This window comes from Cygnus olor, chromosome 7 (assembly GCF_009769625.2).
Source record: "Cygnus olor isolate bCygOlo1 chromosome 7, bCygOlo1.pri.v2, whole genome shotgun sequence".
Classification (NCBI taxonomy): domain Eukaryota; kingdom Metazoa; phylum Chordata; class Aves; order Anseriformes; family Anatidae; genus Cygnus; species Cygnus olor.
The window spans coordinates 8,263,965-8,290,289 of NC_049175.1; the positions used below are offsets into that span (position 1 = coordinate 8,263,965).

The window sequence follows — 26,325 nt, forward strand, 5'->3', positions numbered from 1 at the left end:
TTTCATTTCAGTCATTCTTTATTCAGGCTATCTTACTTATTCTCAGCTGGTATTTGCCACATTCCCTTTTACCCTCTCTTTCTCTATATTTTCTTTGCAATGATGTCTGATCACTAGAACATTTTGATTCTATTTTGGGCCCTAAAACATATAATTCAGGCTTTAGATGGCTAAGCTGTGAATGCAAGAGCACGAGGATATGGAGCTTTGCTGCACTGTGGTCATGATGCGGTTCCATGGATAGGTACACCTCAGTACAGTGTCATATGAAAATAGCATAGCTATGTTTCCTGCCCATACATCCCATGGGTCAGCGCCTGGTATTGCCTATAATTCTTAGTCAATCTACCTCCTCCTAGCTGTCACAACAGCTATTAGGGGAATGGGAAGCATGCTGAATTTAGACAGCAACTAAATGTTTGGTCATAAGGAAGCTTTCTATGCAATGAGCACTCTTAATAGTATGAGATCTCTACTCTTCAGAGGAGAAAATGCCACAAGTGGAAGAAGTTTTGGAAGAGAAAAATCTTCCCTGAGGGAAGAGGAATCTTTGGAGAGTCATTTTTTGATAATCAGAGGGCAAGCAGTCTCACATTCAGTATTTCTGGAAGTTAAGAAGTATACCTAATTAAGAGTTTAAAGCTCAGATTCCTATTTATTTTTAAATGGTCAAGATGTCAGAGAAATAGTTCTCTACATTTGTGATGACACTGTGTAGAATTATTTGTCATAAAAATATAAAATTGATACAAGAGAGACCTGGTAGACTGTTTATTGCTACTTACATTCGTAGGGCGTAGGATAGCAATATTGCAAATGCAAGAGAAGTAGACCTTGTTAAAAGATCTGTCTAACCTTGAAAGTCAGTGTACAAAGCTCTTCTACATAAAACAAAGTGCAGAAAACTGGGGCTTGAATGGTAGAATCAATAATGTGATTTTTCTCTAGACACTGCCTTATAATTGAAATCGAATATGTGAGGAAGACTGTGTTCCCCAAGTATTAGTAAGAAAAAGATGAGGAATATAGGACATGTTGTCAATGTTCTTTTTTTGTAAACTGTTAATTTGAAAATATGATTTATGGAACAATTCTGAAACAACTAAAAGACGCAGCTATTTAAAAAAAAATCAAAACATTTTAGCACAGTGACTTAGACAAAAACTTTTTTTTCCTCTTTCTGTACATATATCAGGCAAGTTTTTGTTCTCTAAAAAAACACAGATTTTGAATAAATTCTGTGCAGAGTAACAAATGCTATTGTCTTTGGTCCCATGACTATGTCCCTTTTAATGCAGTAGAGCTTGCACACTGTTTTCTATCATAGCCTGTGTACTCGTTACCATAGAACACAACCTGAGATGTGCACAAACAGGGCTTGTGATGGTTCTTCCCTGCCAGGAATGCCTCTGGGATTAACACCCATTGTCTGTTGTCCCTGACCAAGTAGGAGGCCTATCAGCACCATCACAGATGTGAAAGCATGAAATGAGAAATGTTAAAGCCCATCACAGGAAGAGCAGAGGGCAAGATGCAGAGGTTTGCTGCTAACAACCCAGTTAGTTATGGGTACATGATCATTCAGAAAATACCTTTGAAAAACACATTTTAGGCTTTCAAGAGTATACATTACCAGCTGAATATAGGCTAAATGCCTTGAGGAATCCCTCCCTCACCATCCTTTATTTTTTATGCATCCTTGTGTTGATAGGTTATGAAACCTTTTCTGGCTGTCACATACAGTAAACAGAGATTTATTTGTTCTTTCCTCATTTCCACCACCATTATTAGTTCAGGTAGACAGCCAGGGATACTATTGCAGGTGTAGAAGTCTTGCTCTGGTCTGGTTTCATACAGTACCATTTAAGTGAGAGAGATTTTTATGAGCATGCTTGTTTAGTAAGTTGTGTCAGTTAAATAAATGTATGAATTTAACAGTAAGCTCCTGTAGCTCTTTTTTTGTATTGTGTAATCCCCATGCTGTGTTTTACACTTTAATGATGTTTTGAGGTAGTGTAGCAATTGTTGTCTCAAGCTACATACATTAATTACTGTTACTCTGAACTGACCAGGTAGGTAGCAGAGGAGAAAGCAAACCACACTGGTGACATACACTTAAAAAAATGTATTTTCAAAGTGGTCAGTACAGGATCATTTAAATCATACCAAAAAGGAAAGCTATAATATGTTTTTACTCTGGCTTAACTCAGAACCAAAGAACTTGGGGATCTTTGAGTGCCTGGATGCAGACAAAATGTAACGGGGGAAAGAAGGTGGATTGTGGCAAGTAGCTTACAGAAAATCCAGGCAAAACCATAATTTTCAGTTTTATTTCCCTGGATTCTATCTATTAGAGGATAATTCACCCATCTGATTTATTGTCATGTTTAAACAACTGTCAAGGACTTTAGAAAGCTATGGTTTATATAAAAGGATGGTGAAATAAAATTAGCTTAATTGCTCAACTGAGGAATTCGGCATAATAAAAGATCTAAGGGAGTCTTATGGGCTTATAGGTACGATTCAAAACTGAGCTTACACAAAATGGAAAATACATGGAAGAATGTCAGCACTGCAGCCATTGGCTAGGGAAGCTTGGTGATTCAGTTTCCATGAAGAAATATAGGAAGGTTTTCAGGTTCCCATCTTGCTTTGTTTTGACCTAAAGAAAGAAAGATATGAAATTACCCAGAGGTGTTTTTTTTTTGTGTGTGTGTGTGTGTGTGTTAGTGCTTTTTTTAATGTCTTGGAAGTCTGCACTCGTGATTATTCATGTATTTGCATTAGACACTCCAGCCCATCTGCTCCATTGTGCTCTGTAGGTTCACTAGAGACTTAAAAACATACTAGTTAAATTTATTAGGAAACCAATAATTACTTTAACCAAACAAAATGATGATTTTTTTCTCTTACTGAATCCCCTATCTAGAGACTTTTCTTACATCTTATGTTAAGCAAGGTGATTTACATTCATTATATGCACTACATGCAGGCATTGGCTTGAATCCCAATTAAGGCTAACTTTAAGGACATCTGCATGGGTGTGTGCTAAAATAGAACAAGATTTGTCCCAGAAGTGAGCTAATAGGAGATGCTGGTGATTCTTCTTGTGAAGAAAAGAGGGAACTTTATTTTTAAGCTCAGAGCATGCTTTTTTGTTACAGGGCTGACATAGCTCTTGGAGGGCACTTCTTTTACTTACACGTTTACTTGAGAGAAGCTGTAAAATTCTTGTTCTGGTGACTGAGATGATTAGGAAACACCACTTCATGCTCATCCTGTACCTGTCTAGTTATATAAATGTATGGAACTGGTCCCACTCTTGCTAATCCATGTTTCCTACAAAACATACATCAGATCTCATCAGTTAAAGCAATGGCTTTGATTTATAATTAATTATCTGTTATGTAAGCCTTTCCTAAACTTACAGTTGACTACGTCATCCCATGCACTCTCTCTATTAAAAATGGAAGATGTATTAGGGAGTTTTGAAGTAGAGGAGGTACTGCTGGGAAAAGCATAGGTGAGGTAAGGCTGGGAAGAGTGTTGGAAACATATTAAGGTGTTGGAGGTCTACAGATAAGCTGTGATCTTAATGAAATAAAGCATGGAGTAATGAAAAGCTAAGGGTTTATGTATTTGCCTTTTTTTTTTTTCTCGTACCTAGAAATGTAGTTTAGTTTATATCTTGTTGTGTTCATGATGTATTTACAGGCAAAGAAAGGAAACTATGCTTTCCTGTGGGATGTGACAGTGGTGGAATATGCTGCACTGACAGATGATGAATGCTCTGTGACAGTCATTGGAAACAGCATCAGCAGCAAAGGATACGGAATTGCACTCCAGCATGGAAGCCCCTACAGAGATCTTTTCTCCCAGAGGTAAACCAAAACAAAGCTTGTTTTATAGGGTTCTTTTCTACTGCCAGCGTGGCAATCCCATTGGTGGTTCACTTCAATTTTGGCATTGACCGTTTATTGAATAAACTTAATTCTCTTCCTTCTGTGACAGCAGAAAGGTTATGAATTCAGGCTTCAGTAAAGCTGCTACTTCTACTCTGTGTGCATCTGCTTAGAGAGGAAAGGACTGGAGATGGTGTGTGGCCTCACACCTCCAGGCAGCACTGGCCCTGGCAGAGAAAGGACCGGTGTCCCCAGAGCTCTGTATGAGCTAGGGGAAAGATAAAAGAGAGATTTTGGATTCCTACTATGCTTTCAGGCTATGAAGCAATGTCTTTCATGCAGCAAGCAAGTAATAATGTCTCAGTTTATCCTTCAGGGTGGAGAGGCAGGTTGCAGCCTCACAATAGTACAGGAAAACAAGAATTGTTGAGTATTGCATGGGACTGGCAGGACTTATGATATCTGTGGCATTTCAGTGATCTCTGAGCTATCAGATGTGAGCGTCTTTTTCATGTCAGCATGTACACTGAAAGGAAGACATGCAGTTGTGCAGTCACATGTGGCCTTAGCAGAAGGTGAGCACTTCTCCAGGTGGGAAACTGGCACAAGATTTCCCCATCTTGCTCATTCTTTAGAAGGAGGAGTAAAGCTCCAGATGCATAACCAAAAAGAAAGCTGCCTCAAGAGAAATCGTTGTTAGTAAACAGTAAAAACAGTTATCAAACCAAATCCAAAATGAATCATTCATGGAGAGAAGGGACACTTCACAAGAGGCAAAACAATGATTAATTAGCAACTGTTAACACTAATTCAAGCATGAAGTAACAGCACTGGAGTAAAATCCTTTTGAATAAGCCACATTTGCTGAAGTAAATCAGTTGGTCGCTGCTTAAACAGATTTGTATTAAATTGTGCACAAATAGTAGCATGTTTAGTCTCATATTCTTTTGAAATTATTGTGGGAGAGCAGCAGTGGAGTGGGCTGTGTATTTCACTAGTGGGACCATCTGTTGCAGCTGAATATAGACAGATCAGCCATGACTAACTGGAATATGGTGATTTCCCTTGGGAATGCTTCTTGCACTGCAATGGAATTTCTGACAGTCATCCCTTTTCTAGTTACCTAGTAAAGTTTACCTGCTGCTGTGACTAGAAAGATACCCTATATAGCAGAGTTTCAGATGAATTCTACATGGGGGTGGTGGATGGCAAGAAAGTTTTGAACTGTGGGGTAGTACATATAAGAGGAAAATAATGGAAAGATGTAGAAAAATTGTCATTGAATTTAATGCTTGTGTTTTCAAATTTCTGCAGGATCTTGGAGTTGCAAGAAAGCGGAGATCTGGATGTTCTTAAACAGAAATGGTGGCCACGTATGGGGCGTTGTGACCTGAATAGCCACACCAACGCACAGACAGATGGGAAGGCACTCAAGCTGCACAGTTTTGCAGGCGTTTTCTGCATTTTAGCAATAGGCCTTCTTCTTGCCTGCTTGGTGGCAGCACTGGAGTTGTGGTGGAACAGCAACCGTTGTCATCAAGAAACTCCGAAAGAGGTCCATAACTTTTATTCTTATCACAATTAAAAGTAGAAAACACAAAAGAGAGAGCAAGTGGAAGGCATGGGATTTTAGGTGCTCTCATACAATAAATTTGATTTATTTTGATTCGCCATACTAAACTTTGCATATAACTTTTCGGGTGGTTGTTTCTAAACAAACAAGAAACCACGACATGTCTTTTGTGCACATGGAAGGTGCCAAACTGACAGCCCTGGAGACTAAAGTCCTCTATTTATTTATAGAGCAGATACAGCATGGGCAGCAGCAGTGCAAACTTCCCCACATTGCCTCACCAATGTGCCTCAACCCTGACCTGGAGAGACCACCTTTAGGGGTAAGAGAGTAGTTCAGAAACATGCCCTCGGCCTCTCTGCTGTGAGTGACAGGGAGGCCAGTCATGGGCACCCAGTCGTGCCAACTGTGGTGATGTTTTCTCTGATCTAAGACCCCATCCACTGGCTGTGAGAACTGTGTCCATCTTGCACAGGCTATACAGCTGCCAGCAGTTGGTATTCATTTTCCTTCATGGCTGACCTAGGCTAAGTTTGAAGAAGTACATAAGCAATTAAAAATAAACCATCTAGTTATTGCTGAATAAGCCATATTGCCATGACACCGTTTAAATGCTTCCTTTCTTTTGAAATCAATTTTATTTCTAAACCTAGGGGCCTCTGAGTAAACTGATTTTCATATGACATTTTACGTAGGAATATACATCTGAGAATTTCTTGTTTTTGAAATGTTTTGCCATGGTAGCAAGTAATAGTTAGTAATGCTATGATAGAATAATCAGTCCATACTCAGATCTGTTTTGCATGAAGCCTGTACTTGTTTACATAGATTAAATGTTTAACAAACTAACCTCTTGTAATTTCTGAAACAGAGGCATTTGTAGGTGCTTTTATCTTGGAACAGATGTTTGTTACAACTAAATAATAGCAGCGAGCTGCACTACAGCTGGAAAATAGTACATAGCCCATCAATTCCAATCTATGTTTCTCAGATTGCCAGGAGTATTACAATAATTGACGTACCTATCACCTGTAAGCAATTCTGCCAAATGGGATCTGAAGATATATGTTGCAGTCTGTAATGTTGTGAAATATTTATCAGTAAGATTCCATTCCTCCGAGTTCCTGCTTCTCCCATTTGAATTCATCCATCAAGTGTCAGTGATAAACATCTATATTGTGTTTGTGGGACAAAGCTGCAAAGTCACTCGCCTGTGGCTCCGCAGCATATAATAGCAAAAGAGAAATTTTGATTAAAAGGAAGCATGTCTCCACGTTGCACAATGCAGCACTCCAAAAGCAGCCACAGAGAGAGCACAAGTAGGTAGTCTTGCTTGTAAACAAGCTTTCAAATGAACATAAATGCACATTTAATTGTTCTTTGGTTAAATAAGGTAGAGTTTTGCCCTGCTGCTTTGTAGAATTCACTCCACATTAGCATCACTAAGGCCTAAACCTTAGCAGTAGACTGTTTAGTTACCACTGTGAAAGCCCAGCAGGGAAAGGGGCAGGGACCTTGTCTAAAGTGTCCTAAGGTTACATGTACACAAGCATTTGTCTTGCCACAGTCTGGAGTGCGTTCTCCTTTCAGCACTCAGGGACTCACCTTTACACATCTTTGTAGAGTGAGATGAGGATATGCCCCAGAGGCAGGATTTCATACAGGTAGGGTGAAAAAAAAAAATCAGCCACTTTTATTGCAAGGAGTTTTAAATACTTAATTTCCATCTCTAAGGAAGAATCTGTCTTCCTGACTTTAAATGCTTTCTTTATACCCATTTCCTTCATTTCTCTTTTTCTTTTTCTCTCTCTCTCTTTTTTTATCTGTTACAGGGATTATTACAGATCCCTGTATGCCTTCTTCACCCCTCTTATCACCTAAAATACTGTGTTTTCTCCCCTCCCCACTCCCCTCCACTTTCCCCTTCCCTACAGTGTGCTGGAGGCTGCTCCTCACATCCTCTTTTGCAGTTTTCATGACGAACGGTAAAATATTTTCAAGTTTCCATCTTGTAAAGTGTACTACAGTTACCCATATGGTAAAGCTGTACTCAGGAAGATCACATCCGTATGGGAGTGAATCTGCCCATAGAGCATAGCTGGTCTAGGGTTAAGCAGGACAAGTTCAAGTCAGGCACAACACATGTGAACAGGCTCAGAAAAGGCTGGTCTTGTGGGTGCTGCTGAGAGAGAGGGAACAAAGTCGGTGGACTTTGTTGTTTGTTGTCCCAGTTTGGACTGGGACAAGTAGGTGTTAAAGCTGAAAGAGAAAGTGAGCGTTCCAGACAAAAGGGCACCAGGGATGAGAGTTCACAAGTGCAAGCAGATGGAGGAGAAAGCATAAGGATGGCATAAGGGGCAGACAGGGTTGTACATCATGAGTGGTCCTGAAAGAGGACAGGCTGGTGCAGAGAAATGCAGGAGGCTAAAAGCATTTCTGGAATAGATCAGAGTAGCTGGAGAGAACGGTGACCATAAAATACAGTTTAATAAATTAGTGAAAGGATGTAGCAAACATTTCTTAGTAGATTAGTTAGCAGAGATGTTTAGGTACTCGTGAGGAGGGACTGAAGTGGGATTCCTGATAGCTACTGTAATCAAGATAGGAACCAAGTTTTAGAAGAGATGATGATATGCAGATTGGATGAAGATTTTCAATTTATTTAAGGAAACTAAGTTTCAAAACTTTGGAAGGGATGGGTCCAGGAGCCCCTCTGCTCAAGCTACAAGTCAGGAACAGTAACTGAGCTGTGGGGACTAAAAGAAAAAAGAGGATTTTATTTCAAGGAGTAATGTATTTAGGGATATCTCTTTTCTGTAACTACATATTATCCAACACTTCTACAGCAGTGGCCATTATAACAGAGCTACAACGTGCATAGCACATACATATCATTAAAATCTGCCTCTCTGCAGCATCTGATACCCCATCCAAGTCGTTAGTTCAGTAACAGCTGCCAACTTAAGCCATGCTGCTGACTTCATTTTTCTTCTGCTTCTTTTGGTAAGGCTGTGGAAAAAAATGAGTATTGTTGTATCACCTAAAAATTGTGGAAATTAGAATTTCTCCTGACCATTTTCTTCTGTGAAGTGCAGAGCCTCAGAAGGTCACAGAATGGGCCAATACTTTTGCAGACCAAAATTGTACTTTGGCTTTGGTAGTCACCTCATGCAGAAAAAGAATAGCATTCTCTGCAATAGCCATCATAAAGAAAGGAGGCAGTCAGTGACTACTGTGACCCTTATGCTGTTAGGAGCTTTGTAAATCAACTGTAGAAAATTGGATTCAGGTTTGAATGAGGGGTCATCATAACTTGCAGAGCTATTTTATAAGTTCCTGTCTTTGGCTTGACCCACACGTTGGTTCTATCATGCCAACTGGGGCCAACTCAAAAAAAAACAGAGATATTGGGAAGATTAATATTCAACTACTCTGACAGATTCATGGCGGGGTTGGGCAGCTATGCAGCTTGCTGGAGTGAAAGAGAGCATTTTAGAGACTATAGTTTTGTCCGTTGAGGGTCAGCGTGAAGCCTGTAGCCAAAAGAATGTGCAAAACTTTCATTATCATTGGAGAAATGTTTTCAGCTGAGATTAAGGTGATGATATGTGCCAGTGCCTAGGGTTTTCCTCTTCCTTTTTGTATTCCTATGGCTTTTGTAGAGATGATCTTGAGCCAATACACTGAGATGTTCAAGGACTCAGAGGTCTGTGTGGTATAAATCACAACTCTTAATTACAGTGAGTGTAAAAAATGCAGTGTCAACTATGTAACTGGGGGATGTTTTTTTTGAATCCTGACAGCATATCTTGGACTTTACAAATATAGATTGTATTGGTGTTATCTTTTTTTTTTTTAGCTCTCCTCAAAATTAAACAAGTTAAGTATAATTTCAACCCATTAAGTTTGTTCATTAAGATGAACCTCCAGAAAAGATGGACTTTATTTTCCCAAAACACTCAATTGCCTTTGGTTCACTATTCTGTCATGCAATCAATAGTGAAATTTCTTGCTTCAAGAGTGAAGACTGGGTTGGTATTTTTGTTTGTTTGTTTTTGTTTTTCCTTTCAGGATGTATATACAGGATATTTTGATTCTATTTGAAGTAGATTTGCAAAAACGCTTCTAATGATTTCTTATGTGAAAATCATAATGTGATCCTTTCTAATGCTTCCTTATCAAATCAGATTAACAACAGAAAGATTAGCTCCAACAATATCAGGAAAATTGTATAGCTGCAAGACCATGCCAAGTTAATCTTTTAGGGTTCAAGTTTGTCATCTATTAAATTTGGAAAGATATTTGGTAGTGTTTAAGTGCCCTTATTACTTTCTACTTCAGGAACATTTACATTTGGTTATCTTTTTCAAATTAGATTTTATAGAAATTATAATCAGCTTTTCATAATTACTGTTAATGCTCAGCCATCCTATACTCACTGTGAAATTTAGTCAGCTCATATGTTTATTGTTAAAATCTCAAGTTTTCACAGTCTGCAATACCAATACCTAATCTTTAGATTCTGATAGACTTGAGAGATCTGGAGAATTGTAAAATGAAAATTGAAAATTAACATTGGAATATCTGTTCAGTCACTCTGCTCTATGCCCCTTCTGGATAGCTGAACAATCACACAGTTATTGAAACCCAGTAGCATAGAAATGTCAAGCTTTAATTATCTCTGTATTTCTATATCTTTTAGTCCCATGCATTTATTTTATGATCTCAGTAAACTCTGATATAATTTGCATCATTTAACTGCCAAAAACTTCACCACATCATTACTTTGTTCCTATCTTTTATTTCATTTGACGGCCAGTTTTCAAATGTTCATTGTTGTTTTGATCCAGTATAGCTGCTTACTGCAATGGACTCAGCAGCATCCTTTGTGCTTTATCAGCTATGTCTTATTGCAATGTACTGTTCCCCTTGAAGTTTATTACCTCTGAGATCTCTTCAGAACTATTAAGAAATCACTCCTTGTTCATCCACATACTGTACTCCAAAACAATAAAAACTTAGAAGAAAAGATTATATATCATATTATTCATGGAAATAAAAGTTGAATTTTTCACTTTTCACAAGATGTGTTCACTAAAAACAAATTAACAGAGAACCTCGTATCAAAGAAAATTAGTCACTTTAGGATATTATACAAGATAATATCTTTGCTGGGAATTGATACTTGTTGCATCTTTCATAAAGGATGACATTGATTCTTTCTTAGCTCTGATAATATATATTATAATCAGAAATGTATTTTCTCCAGACTGTGCTACTCCTAGCAATGTGAGTGTTTCATCAGCTGTACCCAATGTGTTTGTGATTTTGTAGTGCATGAAGATTATTATTTTTTTTAGTGAATAAGGAATAACATCATTTTCCATGTACTCATTTGCTACTAGCCACTGCCTCATAACTTGTGTCCAGTTTATAATTCATTAACAATCGTGATCTTTGCAGCTTAGTTTCTTAACTTGCTGTTGCTTCTGCAAAATCATTTTGTTTGACATAATCTTTTCACTTTTGTTCTCACTTTTTATTTTCAAATTATTAAAAGGGAGCAGCAATTCAAGTACTGTCTGGAGTGGGAACAGACTTGTGTACTAGTAACAGCATCTTATCATTACTATTACTTATTATTATTACATTGGCTACTCCCAAGACTATTTATTTTAAATATTTTTGAATCTCAAAAAGCTTAGACTCTACAATATTTTCTAGCTCTGTAGTATAGTGGGAGGTGTAGCAAAATTCCTCTGAAGATTACCACAAGTATATTGCCAGCGTTCAGGATGAATGAAAGAAAGACTTTATCTCTTTCCATGGCAGCCTTACATGATCTGCCTTAAATTCCCCTGCCCCCATGTTTGATGATATGCAAATTCCAGCCTACCTCAAAAATCCGTACTTCCAGCTTTAGCAGTCATCAATGTTATTCACTAGGACTTTCCTCTGGCATTAGAAGAATATGAAACCCAGTGTACCTCAGAAATGGAAATATGAGCTAACAGATATGAGTCCAATGGATCAAAATTTGTCACAGCTAAGAATTGTGATCTGCACCATATTCTCCTACTATTACTCCATGGCAATTGAGGCTTCCATACCTTCAGCATGGTGTCAGCAATGTTGGTTTTGATTATTAAAGTCTTATGCCTTCACCACTGTTTTCACTATCCTTGTCTTTCTCTTTGTCACTTCATTTACACTGTCTCCTTTGTTATCTTTTTATCTGACAATTTGATTTCCCCTGGGATGGTTCCTTTTGCGAGTGAAAGGAAACATGAGATCATCAAGCTGATGTTTTATTTTCCATTCATTGCATGTCTTCTATATTTTATCTTTTCTTTTTTTTTAAATTATTTTTTCTGTATTTTTATGACGTCTGAAATCTTTGTACATTTTTTGCTCAGTTGCATATAAGTGATCATTTGTTTGTACCACTGTATTGTATTCTACTTTTCTAAGATAAAATAAAGTGTTTTTGGGGAAAATAAATAATGCAAACACTGGCAAAATAATGCATTTTAATGCCATCTAGAAATTCAGTTTCAAACTAACTTTGAATATAATAAAATGAAAAACTTCAGCTGGCATTTTAAAATCAGCAAAGTAGTGTTAGGAATCAGTCATTCCAGAACCCAAAATTTAATGTTATTTCATGACAAAGTACAAGCTCGAAGTATCAGTTAGAGTCCAAAAAAGAGGATATTTAAATTGCTTTGTACAAGAACTGAAGTGTACCTTAACCAACTCAGTGTTGTCTTTTTACATGAATGAAGAAACAAGATTTTCTCCTTAGAGGTCCCTAATGGTGATGCAGATATTCTGTAATATCTGATCACAAGCAGTTTGTTCATCCAGAATCCAATGCAATCGATAAAGTCTTGCTATTGATCACCATAGATCTATGTCCAGGTTGTAGTGGATTAAAAGTGACGTGTCTACCCCATGACTAAGGACATTTGGCCCAGGCTCCTGATACCCACAGTATTCAAGCATCCATTTGGTGCCAGCATATGTCCCCAGGTGCAAGGAAGCAATTTTTGTATTTTGTTTAATTTTTCTGTCAGTCATATAAGAAAAATGGGATTCTTAAGGATATGATCTAGACTTACTTAGCATAAACTCTAAGGAAAAAAATAGAAGGAAAAGCTGAAGAGAAATAAGTTTAAAAAATGCATGTTGCTGTACGGAGAACTCAGAAAGAAACAACCTGCTTAGAGTTCCAGTTTGGTAATGAATTTAAGTACTTGCTTAAGTTGCATTACATGACCTATCCCAGAGAACTTCTGTGGCTACTCATGTGCTTGGCATGAGCTTATGTGTTTTACTGAATTGGAGCCTTAATGTGTCAGATTCTTTTAGATTCTTCACACAATGTTTACAGAGCTAATGTTTGCTATTTTATCTCAGCCTACGGTGGGTGGTATTGGAGAGTTGGCTTCTTGAGGAGGTTTGAATGTTCAGTAATAATAAAGTCAGTTAAAGATTAAAATTATAATAATAATAAACATAAAATGTGACTGCTTCCTCAAGATTTGGTTGTTTGTTTGTTTGTAAAGGGACCTGGATGTTGATCCAACTAATTGTTTTAAATGTGTACATAAATTAAATGAGATCTCACCCAGCTCAAACTTCCATTCACCTTAGACATAAGATTAAACTTAAGTTGCTTTGGAACCAGCATGTCTAAATCATAAACTGGAATTTACGTGTATACTGAAGTGATTTTCTGGAGATGTCTACAGTTTTTGTGCAGCAAAATCTGTTTAGGACAGATAGGTAGCATATTTTAAACTTGGTCAGACTCTTTTAAAAGCTGTTGGCTTCTTCTTGAAAAAGAAAAATATTAGTACTAGTAACTTACCATACAGTAATAACAGGCAACTTATAAATCTATTTGTCCATTGAAATTAATCATTCTTATAATACCTGAAATAACCTGTTTCCTATTATCAATATTAGAAAAATATTAAAGAAACCCAAGTGCTACTATTGTGGAGAATAGATCTTTTTGCTCAACATAACAAGTGGTATTTTTTCAGAAGTATTCATTATCTGAGAGTTCTCTGTTGGAACACCATTGGACAGATTTTCAATACGCTGAGCTATCTAATGATTTGTCCATTTCTTTTCTCATATTGAAATAGGAGCTTGGGCTGTTTCCAAAATATGCCCTCAATGGGGATGCAGAAACCTTTAAAAAATAGTTTTTAAGTAAAATACACATGACTAATAGTCAGGAGTAATAGTTTTCTAAGGCTTTCATGTAGCCGAAGTGGAGGAGGAGAGGCTTTGCAAGGCAACTGTTGCTGGGCACCAAGAGGGTTGCAGAAGCAACTCCTTGTGTCTCCTGTGCCACATCTCTCTGGTACTGTGGCATGATAGGAAAAGTGGGAATTTTTGAGATTTGGATTTGACTAGGCTAGAATGGTGAAGAAGGATGGTGACCAATCTGTTATGTCTGATGTTCCAGTAGCATAAATCAGACTGGTAAAGGGTAGCACTGCTTTGTTTTCGGCTCAATGGAGTGAAAAATTATTTCCTTTATGAACTAGATAATAATTTAGCATTTAAAAGTTGTGTAAAAGAATGTAAAGAATCACCTTATTTTTTAGTGAGTTTTGGAACAGAATGTTGGTGAACTTAATCTTTACTTTGTAAAAGAATAATCTGTCATCTCGTGGGGTGATTTTCTGATGTCATAGTTGAATTCTGAAACCACCACCATCTTCAAGGACAATCCTGTTTGGTTGCAGTGCCTAGAATTTGCTATTTCAAACCAGAAGTATAACAAATAATAAGTATATGTTTGCTAAAAAGAGTGAAATATTAAATATACTGTTAGCCTCACTGTTTTGATCCTTCTTTTTCTCCCCACATCTTCCTTTCCCTTTCTGTCTGGAGATGGCCAATGATGTGAGGCTGGGCCTCAGAAGTATGGTGAGAATTTATAATAAACATACAGATAATTGGTTTGTTGTTGAAAATGCCTGCACAGATGAATCCTTGCTAGTTTTCTCGTCATCATTACCTCTCCCTGGAAGTCCCCTTGAACCTGATCTTTGTGTTGTTGTAAATGCCTGTAACTATAATATATGCAGAGTGTACACAGTAAAGGTTTCCCCATGTCCTTTCTCCTAAAAAGAGTTCCTTTGCAGAGACATTGGCATGCTTACAGCATTCATTCACTACTGCATTTTGCTGCTTGTGTTGGAAAATTGTTCTGTGCATTCTCTTATATCCATTTATTTTTAACCTCATGAAAACTGTGGAAACATCCATATAATGTGAACCAGTCATTCATTTTCTTTGTAGTTACCAGCTTCTAATGCTTGTGAACCAAGTTTGGTAAGGATTTTAAAGCTTGAATACTTCAGCATGATGTTAAATGTCCCCTTCTGTATTAACGAATGAGGATGCTATCGCAGCCTCTTACCTTCTGGGTTTGTCTGCTGCTGGTTGTGAGGACTAGCCACTATTTCTGTGTAATTGCACTTAGCTCATGGATCACACTGAATGTGGGAGTAGGTCATTGAAAGAGACTAGGGGTCTACCTGCCATTACCTAATTTGTAACAGATGTGCCATTGGTACTCTTTCCTCTATATTTATTCACACTGTGCTGTATAATGAGGTTGCAGTTGAAGAGGAAGAAAAAAAAATAAGATGTTCAGCTAGTTTAAATTGGTGTGCATCATGTGCTCCGGTGGCCTGGTGGGGAACTTACTCCCCTCCTGGCCAAAGTTTACAGGCCCAGAGTATGGGACAGTCGTAACCATCTTCAGAATTAGTTCCCTGGCTAGATGTGGTTGTAGGTTAAATGAAGCCACCCTGAGCAAGGGGGACAAGGTGAGTGTGGGAAGATGTGGGCTACTTCATGAAACTCCTTGCTGCAACAGCAGTTCTGTAGCAAGTCACTGTCACTTCATTGGTTTTTGGCTTTTTGTTAATAGTTTCTTAATTTTACTAATTATAGGTATTTTCTGGCTGTGGGAAGGTGGGAATGAAATTTGGCAATGTATCTGAAGGATTTTTCTATCACATTTACATCGACTTTGTAGTATTCCTTAATTTATTTTTTTCAGGTTTACACACAGGGAAAGAATGTTGCTGTCCCTTCATAATAGAATTTCTGCTCTCTGTTGAAGGAGAGCACCTCTTAGTGAATAAGGTAGCCTCTTCTACATATTTTTTATGAAGTTTTATTTCATTGAAGATGATTACACATCAATTGAAATTAATATTTTGCAAAACTCTCTGATTTATTTTATTCTTTCAATTGGATAACAGTCTACTGGACCTCAACCAATGTCAGTCTCAATACATTCTTCTAACGGCTGTTTTATGGATGATAACTTACTTAATTGCTTATTTAAAATCCATGGTATTGTTTCCACCAGAAGCCTGATTACAGAATTGGGCCTATTTATAAAAGTACGCTTTCAAGTAGACTCTTGAGGTGCATCTGTACTTATTTCTCATAAGATATTGTTACGGTCAAACCAGCATCTAGCAGAGTACACTCAGAAACCACTCTGCAAATTTTATGTAACATTAAGTGCTGTTTGACTAGGTCAGTTGCCTGTGTTAAATTAATGACAGCAAACATACATCATTGCTGCATCTGTTTACACATCTGTCTGCATTTCACTGCATTGTCGACTGCAGGATCTCTAAAAATAATGACTATGGCAAAGAGATTTGTGTTAAAAAGGGGCTATTTGTATTATATAACACCATACTGTGTTGTCATTGTTTTGCAGCACATCTGTTACTTATATCTTCACTGCTTTTTCTTCCTGAGCAAGCCAGTTATGTCTGGTTTTGCCACTTTGTTGCAACCTCACGGAAAAAAATAAAATTACAGTTCTACATATGCAGTAGTTGCAGCTGAAAGCGATGATAATGAATACAGCATTTTAAAATAAGTCTTTTCTTAAACAAATGGGGAGCTGCTGCCTCTTCATTTCTCTTTAACAAGCTAAATGTTTGAGTCAATGATGTCTGAACCACACCAGACAGAGGCTGGGAGCTGGGTGGAGCTGTCAATTTCCATACTGAGATGAGAGAATAGCCAGTGGGCACCTGAGTGGGGAAACCTCCCTGTTTTGCTTTTATTTCTCTGTTTTGTTTTTCAGTTATGCAGTTTGCCTGTCTGTTCATGGAAGTGTCCCAGAAACTTCCTTCCTGCGTAGCTGGGTACATGTGTGCCTTCCATCATTCTGTCTCTCATGACCACTGATGCTTGTATCTTCCACGTATGCATATGGGTTAAGAGGTGTTGCTACATGGATGGGAAAGGGACTGGCCTCTGACCTGGCCAAGGTCACAAGAAGGGATGTCTGTCTGAGGCTGGGGCTTGACTCAACTTTTGAACCCCAGTCCTATTTACAAAATTGCCTAATTTTCTAAAATAGTTCTTTCACAGTATGAAAATGCATTGTTAACATTTAACTCTTGGTTTGGTTTCATCCACTCACTGAAAGATTATCCTTCATATTGTCACCCAGGACAGAAACAACCAAACAAAACAGAAATGTTCTGTAATTGGTGATTAAGACTATATTGCTCTAAAAGATCTCAAGCATTATTTTCAGCATATCTCCTGAGCCTTATTAAGAACTGCATTAACAGGCTTTTTTTAATACTTGGCACAGTTATCTGCATCTGACCGGGAGGTATCAGCACATTCATGGTAGTCCCTCCATGTATGTGCCTGCCTGCCCCTATTGGCTACGTTTTTGTTTTTTTTGTGTGTGTGTGTGTGTGTGCTTGATATTTAGGGTCAGGATCATCAGTCTTATACTTATCCTCTAGTCTGTTGTGGTTTAATTTGCATGTGTGGGGTGCAGATGTGGTTCATCACAGTTTTGGAATAGTTCTAGCATTAAATTTCTCCAGATATCCACTCTGTGCATTTGGCCCTACTGAAACTACTTCATCAACTTGTAGTCTCTAGAATTTGAGGTTAACTGACTCCAAATCTCCCAAGTAGTTTCACGTTCTTTTAATCTGACTGCCCACACGCTTTTCTCAGAGCCCACTGTCAGAAGTCACAGAAATACAGTGATTACACTTTAAGTCATCCTATCAGCTTTTTTATCTCGCCATAATTTCTCTCTGAACGATAAAGCCAAACTTAGTTAGCTCTGATAGGGAGTCACAGTTTCTTGCAGTCACTGTTGTGCAGAGCTAGTTGTTTTTATATAATTCAGGTACGCATCCTTCAAATCCATGCAGACACTTGCCACAGCGTGCTCCTGCTGTCAGTCGTAGACCATTGAACCTGTCGCTCAGGATCAAGTGCTTAGGATGTATCAGAAACATGCCCTTCATTTGCCCTTACGGAACTCAAACTCATTGGGGAAGAAGGACATTTAAATTGGTATTTATGAATAAGATAATTTCCTGACCAGAAGCAATGTTTGGGTAGCTGTTTTCCTTAAGCTGGAGAAGGATAAGCCTGTGTTTATAATTCATTTTCCTTACACGTGATATTTTTTTCTTCCTTTTACTGATTAACTTCTTCAACTGATCTATTTGTAGCATAACATTAATATTGAAAATAGAATTATGAAGGCAGCAAAGGAAAACTATTTGATCTCCTTTTGGCAACAGAACCATATACATTTATCCAATAACTATATATGAAAAGTGACGTTGAATTGGCATGAAACATCAGAGAGGTGACATATTTATAATATTAACTAAGTTTTGCATATTAAGTAAAAAAAAAAAAAAAAAATAGAGAGAGAAAAGAAACCTTCAGTAATGTGCCTGCCCCAGACACTGAAGTATTAGGTTTGGAGCTCAGTCATTCATCTCTGAAAGAGAATGAGCTGGAGCTGGAGCCAGAAACGTTTGTAAAGAGAAGCAGCAATGCTTCCTGCAGGGAGCTGCCTCTGGCCAGGGAAGGCTCTGCACTGAAAAACCAGCACACAAAACTCCTCGTTGGCTCCAGCTTTTCCCTTCCAGCTGCCAGATCTGGTACCTCTGCCATTCCCTAGCTCCAAGCCTCAATGTGCTCATTTATACTGATTTAATAATTTCAATTCCTTAATTTTGCCACAGAGATGCAACAGTTGATGAGAACAGTTGCAGCATCAGAAAGTTTGGAATCTTTTGCAATGCTACATTACCATTTCACAATTAAGATAACAAAGCTTCAGGAAAAAAAAAAAGCCAGCTAACTAAGGGTTTTAAGGTTATAACAAATGGCTCATTTTTAATAAGAATTATAGAACTAAAAGTAAGGGGGAATACTGAATTGACAAGGGAGCAGAATGTCATAACTTTTTAGATTTGTTTGTTTGGCTTTATTACCTCTTAACCCTTTTCGTTTATCTTGTTACTTTTCTGTAGCATATGTTTTATTATTGAATTTTCCAGGAGACCAATAAAGGAAAAAGATGAGGTTTACAGAATTTACAAATTCTGCAAGCTTCACTTGTCAAATTAAGCTATCACAACACCTTCCATTCTGGAAATCCTAGGATTCAAGACAGTCTTCAATTATGCAAGGAGAAACTAATCTTTTCAGGTGTTTCTAATCTTTACTTTTTGAAAAATCATTCTCTCAACATTAAGACAGTTTCATACCAAGCTTGACATTTTGTTATTTAGCTGCTCTTCATCTAATAAGACAAAGAAAAATGGAAGAACCTTTAAAACGTGTTTTTATTATTCCTCAGAGACAGAGTTGTTTTCCTTAACCTTTACAAACATTTTATTTTAGTAACAGAAAGAAGAAATAATGTGAACTTCTGGGCTCTTGGAAGCCTTTATTTTTTTTTTCCCTGATCTTAATAAGGCCAGAAAGTTGTCCTTAGGGCTGAATAGAGTTAGAGGTAGGCAAATGAAATCTCTACCCCTACCTACCTCCTAAAAAATAATCCCCAGCATTTACTTCTCTGCTTAATTTACGAAGTGTTCTGTAGTAGATCAAAAGTGATGTCTGTGTTTCACTTGTATAAACTTATGTTTATATTGTGAAATGTTATGCAACTGCAAACGCACCATTTCTGAGCAATTCCATTTCTGGGCTGGACTGTGTAGAGAGGAAGGGAGGGTAACTCTGTTAGGCTAACAGAGGGACACTTCCAAATGGTGTGAAAATTAATAACCCCTCTGGTCTGAAGCAGGAGATGTCTATAAAGAGCATCTCATCTGTGGCTTTTTATGTTTATACCTCAAAAAAGCTAAGCTAAATATATAACAAGGATTAATTCTTTGAATTTTATGACATATTGTGCACAGATGCTCCAAAAGAGGAGTGCACTTCATTCACTAACGTGTTTTTCCTTGGCAAACAGTTGATAACTGCGTGTTGCAAATACTGGAGCTGCACCATTCCCCCTGGCTTGGCTAGTTATCCCAGTCGCATTACTTCTGTTCCCATAGCAAAGCAGGATGGAATGCACTGAGGATATCCTTGCCATCAAAAAATACAAATACCAATAAAATGTTGATGTATATTTTCACTCGAAATGATCTGAAGAAAGCATTAGTATTTGGTAAAAGCTCATAAAAATGCAAATGAGTCATGAACATTTCTCCAAAGTCTTATTTAGGAAAATTTGTTCCTCTATTATTTGTGCAGTTCCAACCTGAATTCTCTACTTTTTCTTTTCTTGTAGTAGCAGATTGGCAAGAAAATGGGTCCCAGATAACTGGAGTGCAAACCTAGGAGTCTAAATCAAAGTGAGCAGCATTTCTGAGAAAAGGAAATGTAGAACAGAGGACCTGAAGAAGCACCATATGATGGGCTTCTGGGAGTTAGCTTCATTAGACATAGATGTCATCAGACACTGCGATAGCCAAACTTTGCAGATAAGCAGGACTTTGCTGCAGGCTTTTGTCAGTAGACAGATAAAGAAAACACAAAAATACCTGGTGAGATGCTGCACAAAATGAACCTGCCCACGGAGGTTGAGCCCTTAGTCCCAGCTGGGGATAATGTAAGAACACTTCCTACTCTTGCCCCCAGTCCACAGTTTTACTTCAAGAAGTAGAGATGCATAAAATCTATAATGAAATCCATGTAATACTCTGGCCAGTATATCACAAATCCTTAATTTACCTAGCTATGGAGTTCATGAAGGAGCTTCTGCATTACTGCCAGCTTAGTGCATCTATAAGTCTAACTTATAGAATAAGGAGCCTGACATGCCAGGTTGGTAAAAGGACTTAACACAGCCGTACCATCTCTCTAGTCAAGTATTGTCTAGGCCCTTTCTGCCACAAAAGTTTTTATTTATTTATTTGCCATTGATTTTCCCTAATTCAAAATTATTTGATTAGAGGATTTTGCTGAAAAAGCAGCATTAAAAAAATACGGTCTGTATGTGTTCCTCTGGTGAGGCAGATAATATTGCCAACATTCTGGGGAGCCACACAGGGAGTTTAGTGATTTTTTTAAGGAAATGAAACAGGAACCCTCATTCCACTGATTAAGAAGGGAAGTGAAAACTGCTGCTCAGCCTTGTAATTGTTGAACAATTGTACTCCACTTGAAATCAATGGGGATTTAGCCAAAGCTGAGGACAGAGGTTTGGGTTCATCATCATGTAATGCTAATTCTTTTCTAAATCCATGCAGAGATCAACAAATCCAATGGTTCCTGAGTAACGTAGAAGTGGTTTTAAACCACAAGGCGAGAATCAAATCTGTATTTGTTATTGGCTGGAATCAAGGGCTTTGGAGCTAATTCGTGTGTCAATTTAAGGGTGAAGGCAAAGTTGCAAAGCAGTGGATGACACTGGAATAATACTGTAATTTGCTGTGCCCCACCTGAAAGGTAGCAGTAAAAGATCACGAGGAGTGGCTGGCACTGACACTGCAGACTGCTCTGTTCCCAGAGCCTAACTTTTGGCACGAATAGGAGTGTCTTTAAGGCTACTGGTGTTGGGTTTAAGCAGCAAGGACTATGTAGACCTGTTGGCAATTAGGGATTACTGGAACAGAAAAGTTTCGGGTAGTCCCATTTCCTAGCCTGGGATTTTGCTGGCTGCCCACTGCAGTTTGTCAGAGCAAGGGATGCCTCCGGTTCCAGGCCTGATGGGCTTTTATGGATGCTTTGCTGCTACTCTGTCATATGTTGCATCAAATAACTAAAACCGCAGATCACAGCTGTGCTTTATGAAATATAGAGAAATGAGATAATACCTTTTTATTTGCAATGCACTGCTAGCTATTAAAATTCAGTCATAACAGCATCCCGGGTGGGTGACTTTACCCTGCCAGTTTTGTTGCTTTCCATTTTGGGCTTCCTGCATACCACACTGAAGAGATAAACAGCAGGTGTAGGTCTTTGCTGCTTCAAGTTTTAAAGACAGCTTCTTTGGCCATGTTTCCTCCTGGAAGCTAAAATGTTTGGCAAGTGGTGCCGAAAGTCCCGTGAGGAGACCTCTCTGGGAGCGTTAGGTGACTCATTCTCTCAGGCTAGCAATGCATTTTCTAAAGACCAGCATTGCTTTCCCAAACACTGACCACAGACCTAAACTTGTACCAGATGAGGTGTCAGAATGACAGCTTGTTGTCAGTCACACAGCTGTCCAAAACACAGTTGAGTGCTCCCCTCCTCAGGGCTCCCAGAGTAGGTCTCCATCTCAGTGCCCTTCCAGGAGGTCCACTGTCCTTGCCAGGTAGGTGACACAGGCCTCCCTGCTGGGAAGGGAAGACTTCTTCACCACCACAACCCCTGGCCAGTAGATTTTGGCACAAGAAGCAAATACCCGGGAACCAGCTAGGCTGTGCACGGTGTCACACTGATGTAATCCTTACAAAGTGCACTGCAGCTAGAGGAGTGTTGAGCTGCCCTGGGGTTACAAGGCAGCAGGCTGCTCTCTGGCTCGCTTGTTCGCCTCCCAGAGGCTTTTATCCTGGGCTTGTGCAAAGTGAGCTAAGGGCTTGTGGGGTGTGCTGGTCCCTGCTGCCAGCTCCTGTTGGCTGAACCAGAGATATCATTTTACCTCCAAGGAGGATGGCATTGAGAAAGAACATCAGTGGGTTTTGCAGGTTGAGATTGAGCTGGTGTTTTCTTCAGCATGTGTTTCTCAGCTGGAGACGTTGGACAGACTTTGAGGTTTTGCACAGGCACAGATGAAATCGAAGCGATCTAATGAGTAACCAGCAGCTCCCATCACACACAGGGTGGATAGGGGGGCGGACGTGAAAGGTACTTGTGTCTGAACTGATTGTTCTGGTCTCTTCCTCACTAGGATAAAGAAGTGAACCTGGAGCAGGTCCATAGACGCATGAACAGTTTAATCGATGAAGACATAGCCCACAAGCAGATCTCTCCGGCATCCATCGAAATCTCAGCCCTGGAGATTGGTGGCATGCAGCCAGCTCAGACCCTGGAGCCGGTACGCGAATACCAGAACACACAACTTTCTGTCACCACCTTTTTACCAGAACAGACAACTCATGGTGCCAGCAGGACACTCACAGCTGCCTCTGGCAGCAACCTGCCGCTGCCCCTGAGCAGCTCAGCCACCATGCCCTCCATACAGTGTAAACACAGGTCGCCAAATGGAGGACTATTTCGTCAGAGTCCCGTGAAAACCCCGATCCCAATGTCATTTCAGTCTGTGCCAGGGGGAGTCATTCCAGAAGCAATGGAGCCCTCTCATGGAACATCCATTTGATGAAAACAAACAGTAACACAACCAGCAGAGCTTTTTAATACAAAATTTAAAACAAACAAAAAAGAAACTCTTACATTTTTCTTGTATATACATGTAAATAATGAAAGAATGAAGTGGGGTAAAAGTGTATTTTGAATATTCCCAATTTTCGAAGTCAGTAAAAAACAAACGAAAAAAAAAAAACAAACAAAAATGTATGAATGACTTTGTAAATTTTGTTCTATATGAATAAAAAGGCAAACTACTTGTGATCGTTCTCAAGTGCCAAAGAAGACCAGTTACTGGGACTGAGGGCCATAATTTTTTTTATTTTTTTTTCCTGAGGATTTCAGCATATATTCCATTCCTGTTCTTTTTGTTTTCAGGGAAAAAAAAATATCCATTTCCTGCCAGAAAAGTTCACCGTGCTCAGACCTCTCTTTTCCCCAAAACCCTCTCAATGGCAATCCATTCGGAGAGTTTAACAGCTGGTACTAGCATAACAGCAACAAATATTTTAAACCTGAATTATAACTAAAACCCAACAAAAGATGAAAATGAACTTTTGCCTTCTAAAAAGGATTTAAACTTCCACATGGTTTCTAAGTTTAAGCACAGATTATTGAGTTGTGTATTTATATGTTTACTGTGCTGTGGGGCTGTTTTTATTTAATCTTCTGTGTTTTATATATATATAATATATATGTCATATAGCATATGTATATTATATATATAAATGTTTTGATAAATAGCAGGTTTCAGGTTATGGGTAAAGCTGTTATGAAAAAGCTGATCTTTTTTTTTTTTGTGTGTGTGTCTTACATACACGAATGAAAAAGGGGAGTAACCAGTGGCTGACAGGACTGAGAGAAGGGGGAGCTTGAACAGGCAGGAGATAATGGCACTGCAGCGACTGTGCCCTCTGCTGCCATTCCTTTCTTTGAGATTTTTAAGGAATTTGCTGCAAAATGGATGTGATGCTCACTGTTGAAGTCATATCCCTGAATGATAAGGCTATCCTCATGACTACAAGCACAGCTCTGCTTTTTTTTTTCTGTTGATTTTATAAAGAGAAACATTCTAATGGCCATGTCTATAATCTCGGTAGAAATGGCTCTAAAATGTTTTTTGTTTTTTTTTTTTTTTTTTGTCAAATCAAAGGACAAAGATAAAGCAACATATATAGCTAATTTAATGTCTCATTCTGCAAATATTACTAGTGCAATTTCATATGACAAAAAAAAAAATCAAAACCAAAACACATTGTTTCCTTCCCAAATAGTAGTTCTAATGTGCCCCCTCCTCACCCACTGTTGCTAATGGACCATCAGTTGCTTTTCATTCAGAATTGGGATAATTCAGTATCTTCTCAAAAATATCCCTATAGCTATGTTGCAATTTCCCTCTGTAGCTGGATTTCTCCACTTTATTAGATCACTGCTATTTGGAAAAGGCTGTAGATCTTGGTGCAGCAAAATCACTGCCTACATGAAGGTGAAAGATTGTGTTTGAACAGAGGTAAAAATGCATTTACATCCCCGGAAAGTCAGCAGGCAATCTAGGTCAGACTTTTGGATACATAAACATTCCATTGATTGCTCCTAATTTGATTTGCATAATTACTCAACAGGTATATTTATGAGATGATAAAAGTCCCCAAATTTTTACATTTATAGTTCAAGCGGTAGGGAGGAAAAATCAAAGTGGGATATAAAAGCAGCCTAATGGAAGAGCATACTCAGCATACTGTTTAAATAAGGACTATTGATGGTGAGCTTCCAGAAAGAGGGCTCTTGCAGGGATTAATTTGTCAAGTCGGTTCCTCATGAAGACAGCACGGTTTTGCAGCCTGGCACAAATTGCACTAATTGCTTCAAACTAATTAAAAATGAGTAATGCTCTAGTCAGCTGACTAGGTTTATCTTATTTAGACACTTGGCCTGCATAAGCTTGGGATTTTTTTCCTTCCTCTTTTGTCATACTTTTTCCTCTTATTATCCTTATAACCCTCTGGCCACAGGAAAAAAATGACATTTTTCCCCCCGACTTCGTCCTGCCTTCCACGCGTGTACACCAACTAGTTACGGCAGAACGACCTGCACAAGAAGGCTATGCACTCCTAGGTACCTGCAAAGACACAAAGGAGAAAGCATGCAACTATTTGTGCTGGGAAAAAATTCTCTTTTCTATTCCCAGTTTAAGATTTCAGAAGAGATGCAAGGAGCTGCAAGCGTGCAAGTTGGGGCTCAGCTGGAGCAGGTGCTCCCTCCCCAGCAGCACCAGCGCAAGAAGGCCATCGCCCCTCGTCCCGAGCTTCCTCCGGGTGCGGAGGGGTGAGCAGCTTGCTCGGCCACCAAAGTGACCACCCAGACACATCTTCCCTTCTGGACAGCGAGGATCCATGGTGAGCTGCTGGTGCACAGCAGTGTGGCCACTGATGCTGGCTCTGTGCCCATGTTGTAGGAAACAAGCTCGTCCACGTCTGCCCAAGCTGATCCCTTATGCTTTCCCCACAAAGCATGCAAAGCACAGAGCAGGGGGCTGAAACTGCTTTGCTGAGGAGTCATCGCTTCCACAAAATACATTAGGTCCTTTTCATGTTATAGTCTAAACCACAGTGCTGAATAATTTAAACTGAACTGCATTTGTGGAATAAATTGTGAATACAGTATATTTGGGGGATTAACTTTGACATTCTCCATATTCAGTGTTCTCCTCCTAGCTCAGTCTTACCATGTGCTGTAAAGTTTGGAAGCGTGGTTTAACTTTTAAAATGATGCTGGATCCTACTGTTTTTTATGCACAGACTGTGAATCCCCTGTTTAAATGCTCTGCAGGATTACATCTAAGACGATCAGAATCTTGCAGCACCAAACCACATGGTTCTCACTCAGAAAAGTATTTAAGCATGTGTGTAAGCCAGCCTACAGAACATAGCTGCTTTATGCAAGGGCTGTAGTGCTTTGCTGATTACTGATGGAGTTAAATGCAGGTCTCATACTAAATATATGGCTAATTTTAAGCAGGTGAGTGAGCTCACCAGTCTCCCTGGGACTATTCAGTTGCTTAAAGTTAACTGTTTAAAGTGCTTTGCTGCACCAGGGTCTATACTGTAAAAGTCACAATCCGTGATGGCTCTGACACTGCCTAGTAATTATTTGTTTATATAAAAGTTAGCAAGTCATAGCTTGGGCCTGTCAACCATGGCAGAAAGC

At 38.8% G+C, this 26,325-nt stretch overlaps 1 protein-coding gene across 9 annotated transcripts in view; it reads left to right on the top strand.

Annotated features, from left to right (window-relative positions):
• The window catches only part of GRID1 (glutamate ionotropic receptor delta type subunit 1), a 597,690-nt gene extending 574,514 nt beyond the window's left edge, over window positions 1–23,176 (top strand). For 4 of the 9 annotated variants that reach the window (XM_040563453.1, XM_040563448.1, XM_040563449.1 and 1 more), the window contains 4 exons: window positions 3,715–3,881; window positions 5,217–5,457; window positions 5,711–5,797; window positions 22,703–23,176. In XM_040563453.1, the coding sequence (XP_040419387.1) occupies window positions 3,715–3,881; window positions 5,217–5,457; window positions 5,711–5,797; window positions 22,703–23,131 (924 nt within the window). In that variant the 3' untranslated portion in view covers window positions 23,132–23,176. Of the gene's footprint in view, window positions 1–3,714; window positions 3,882–5,216; window positions 5,458–5,705; window positions 5,798–11,199; window positions 11,948–22,702 lie in introns of those variants that run through there. The other 5 variants (XM_040563450.1, XM_040563451.1, XM_040563456.1 and 2 more) reach the window with 4 other exon arrangements.
• Window positions 23,177–26,325: the final 3,149 nt, after the last annotated feature.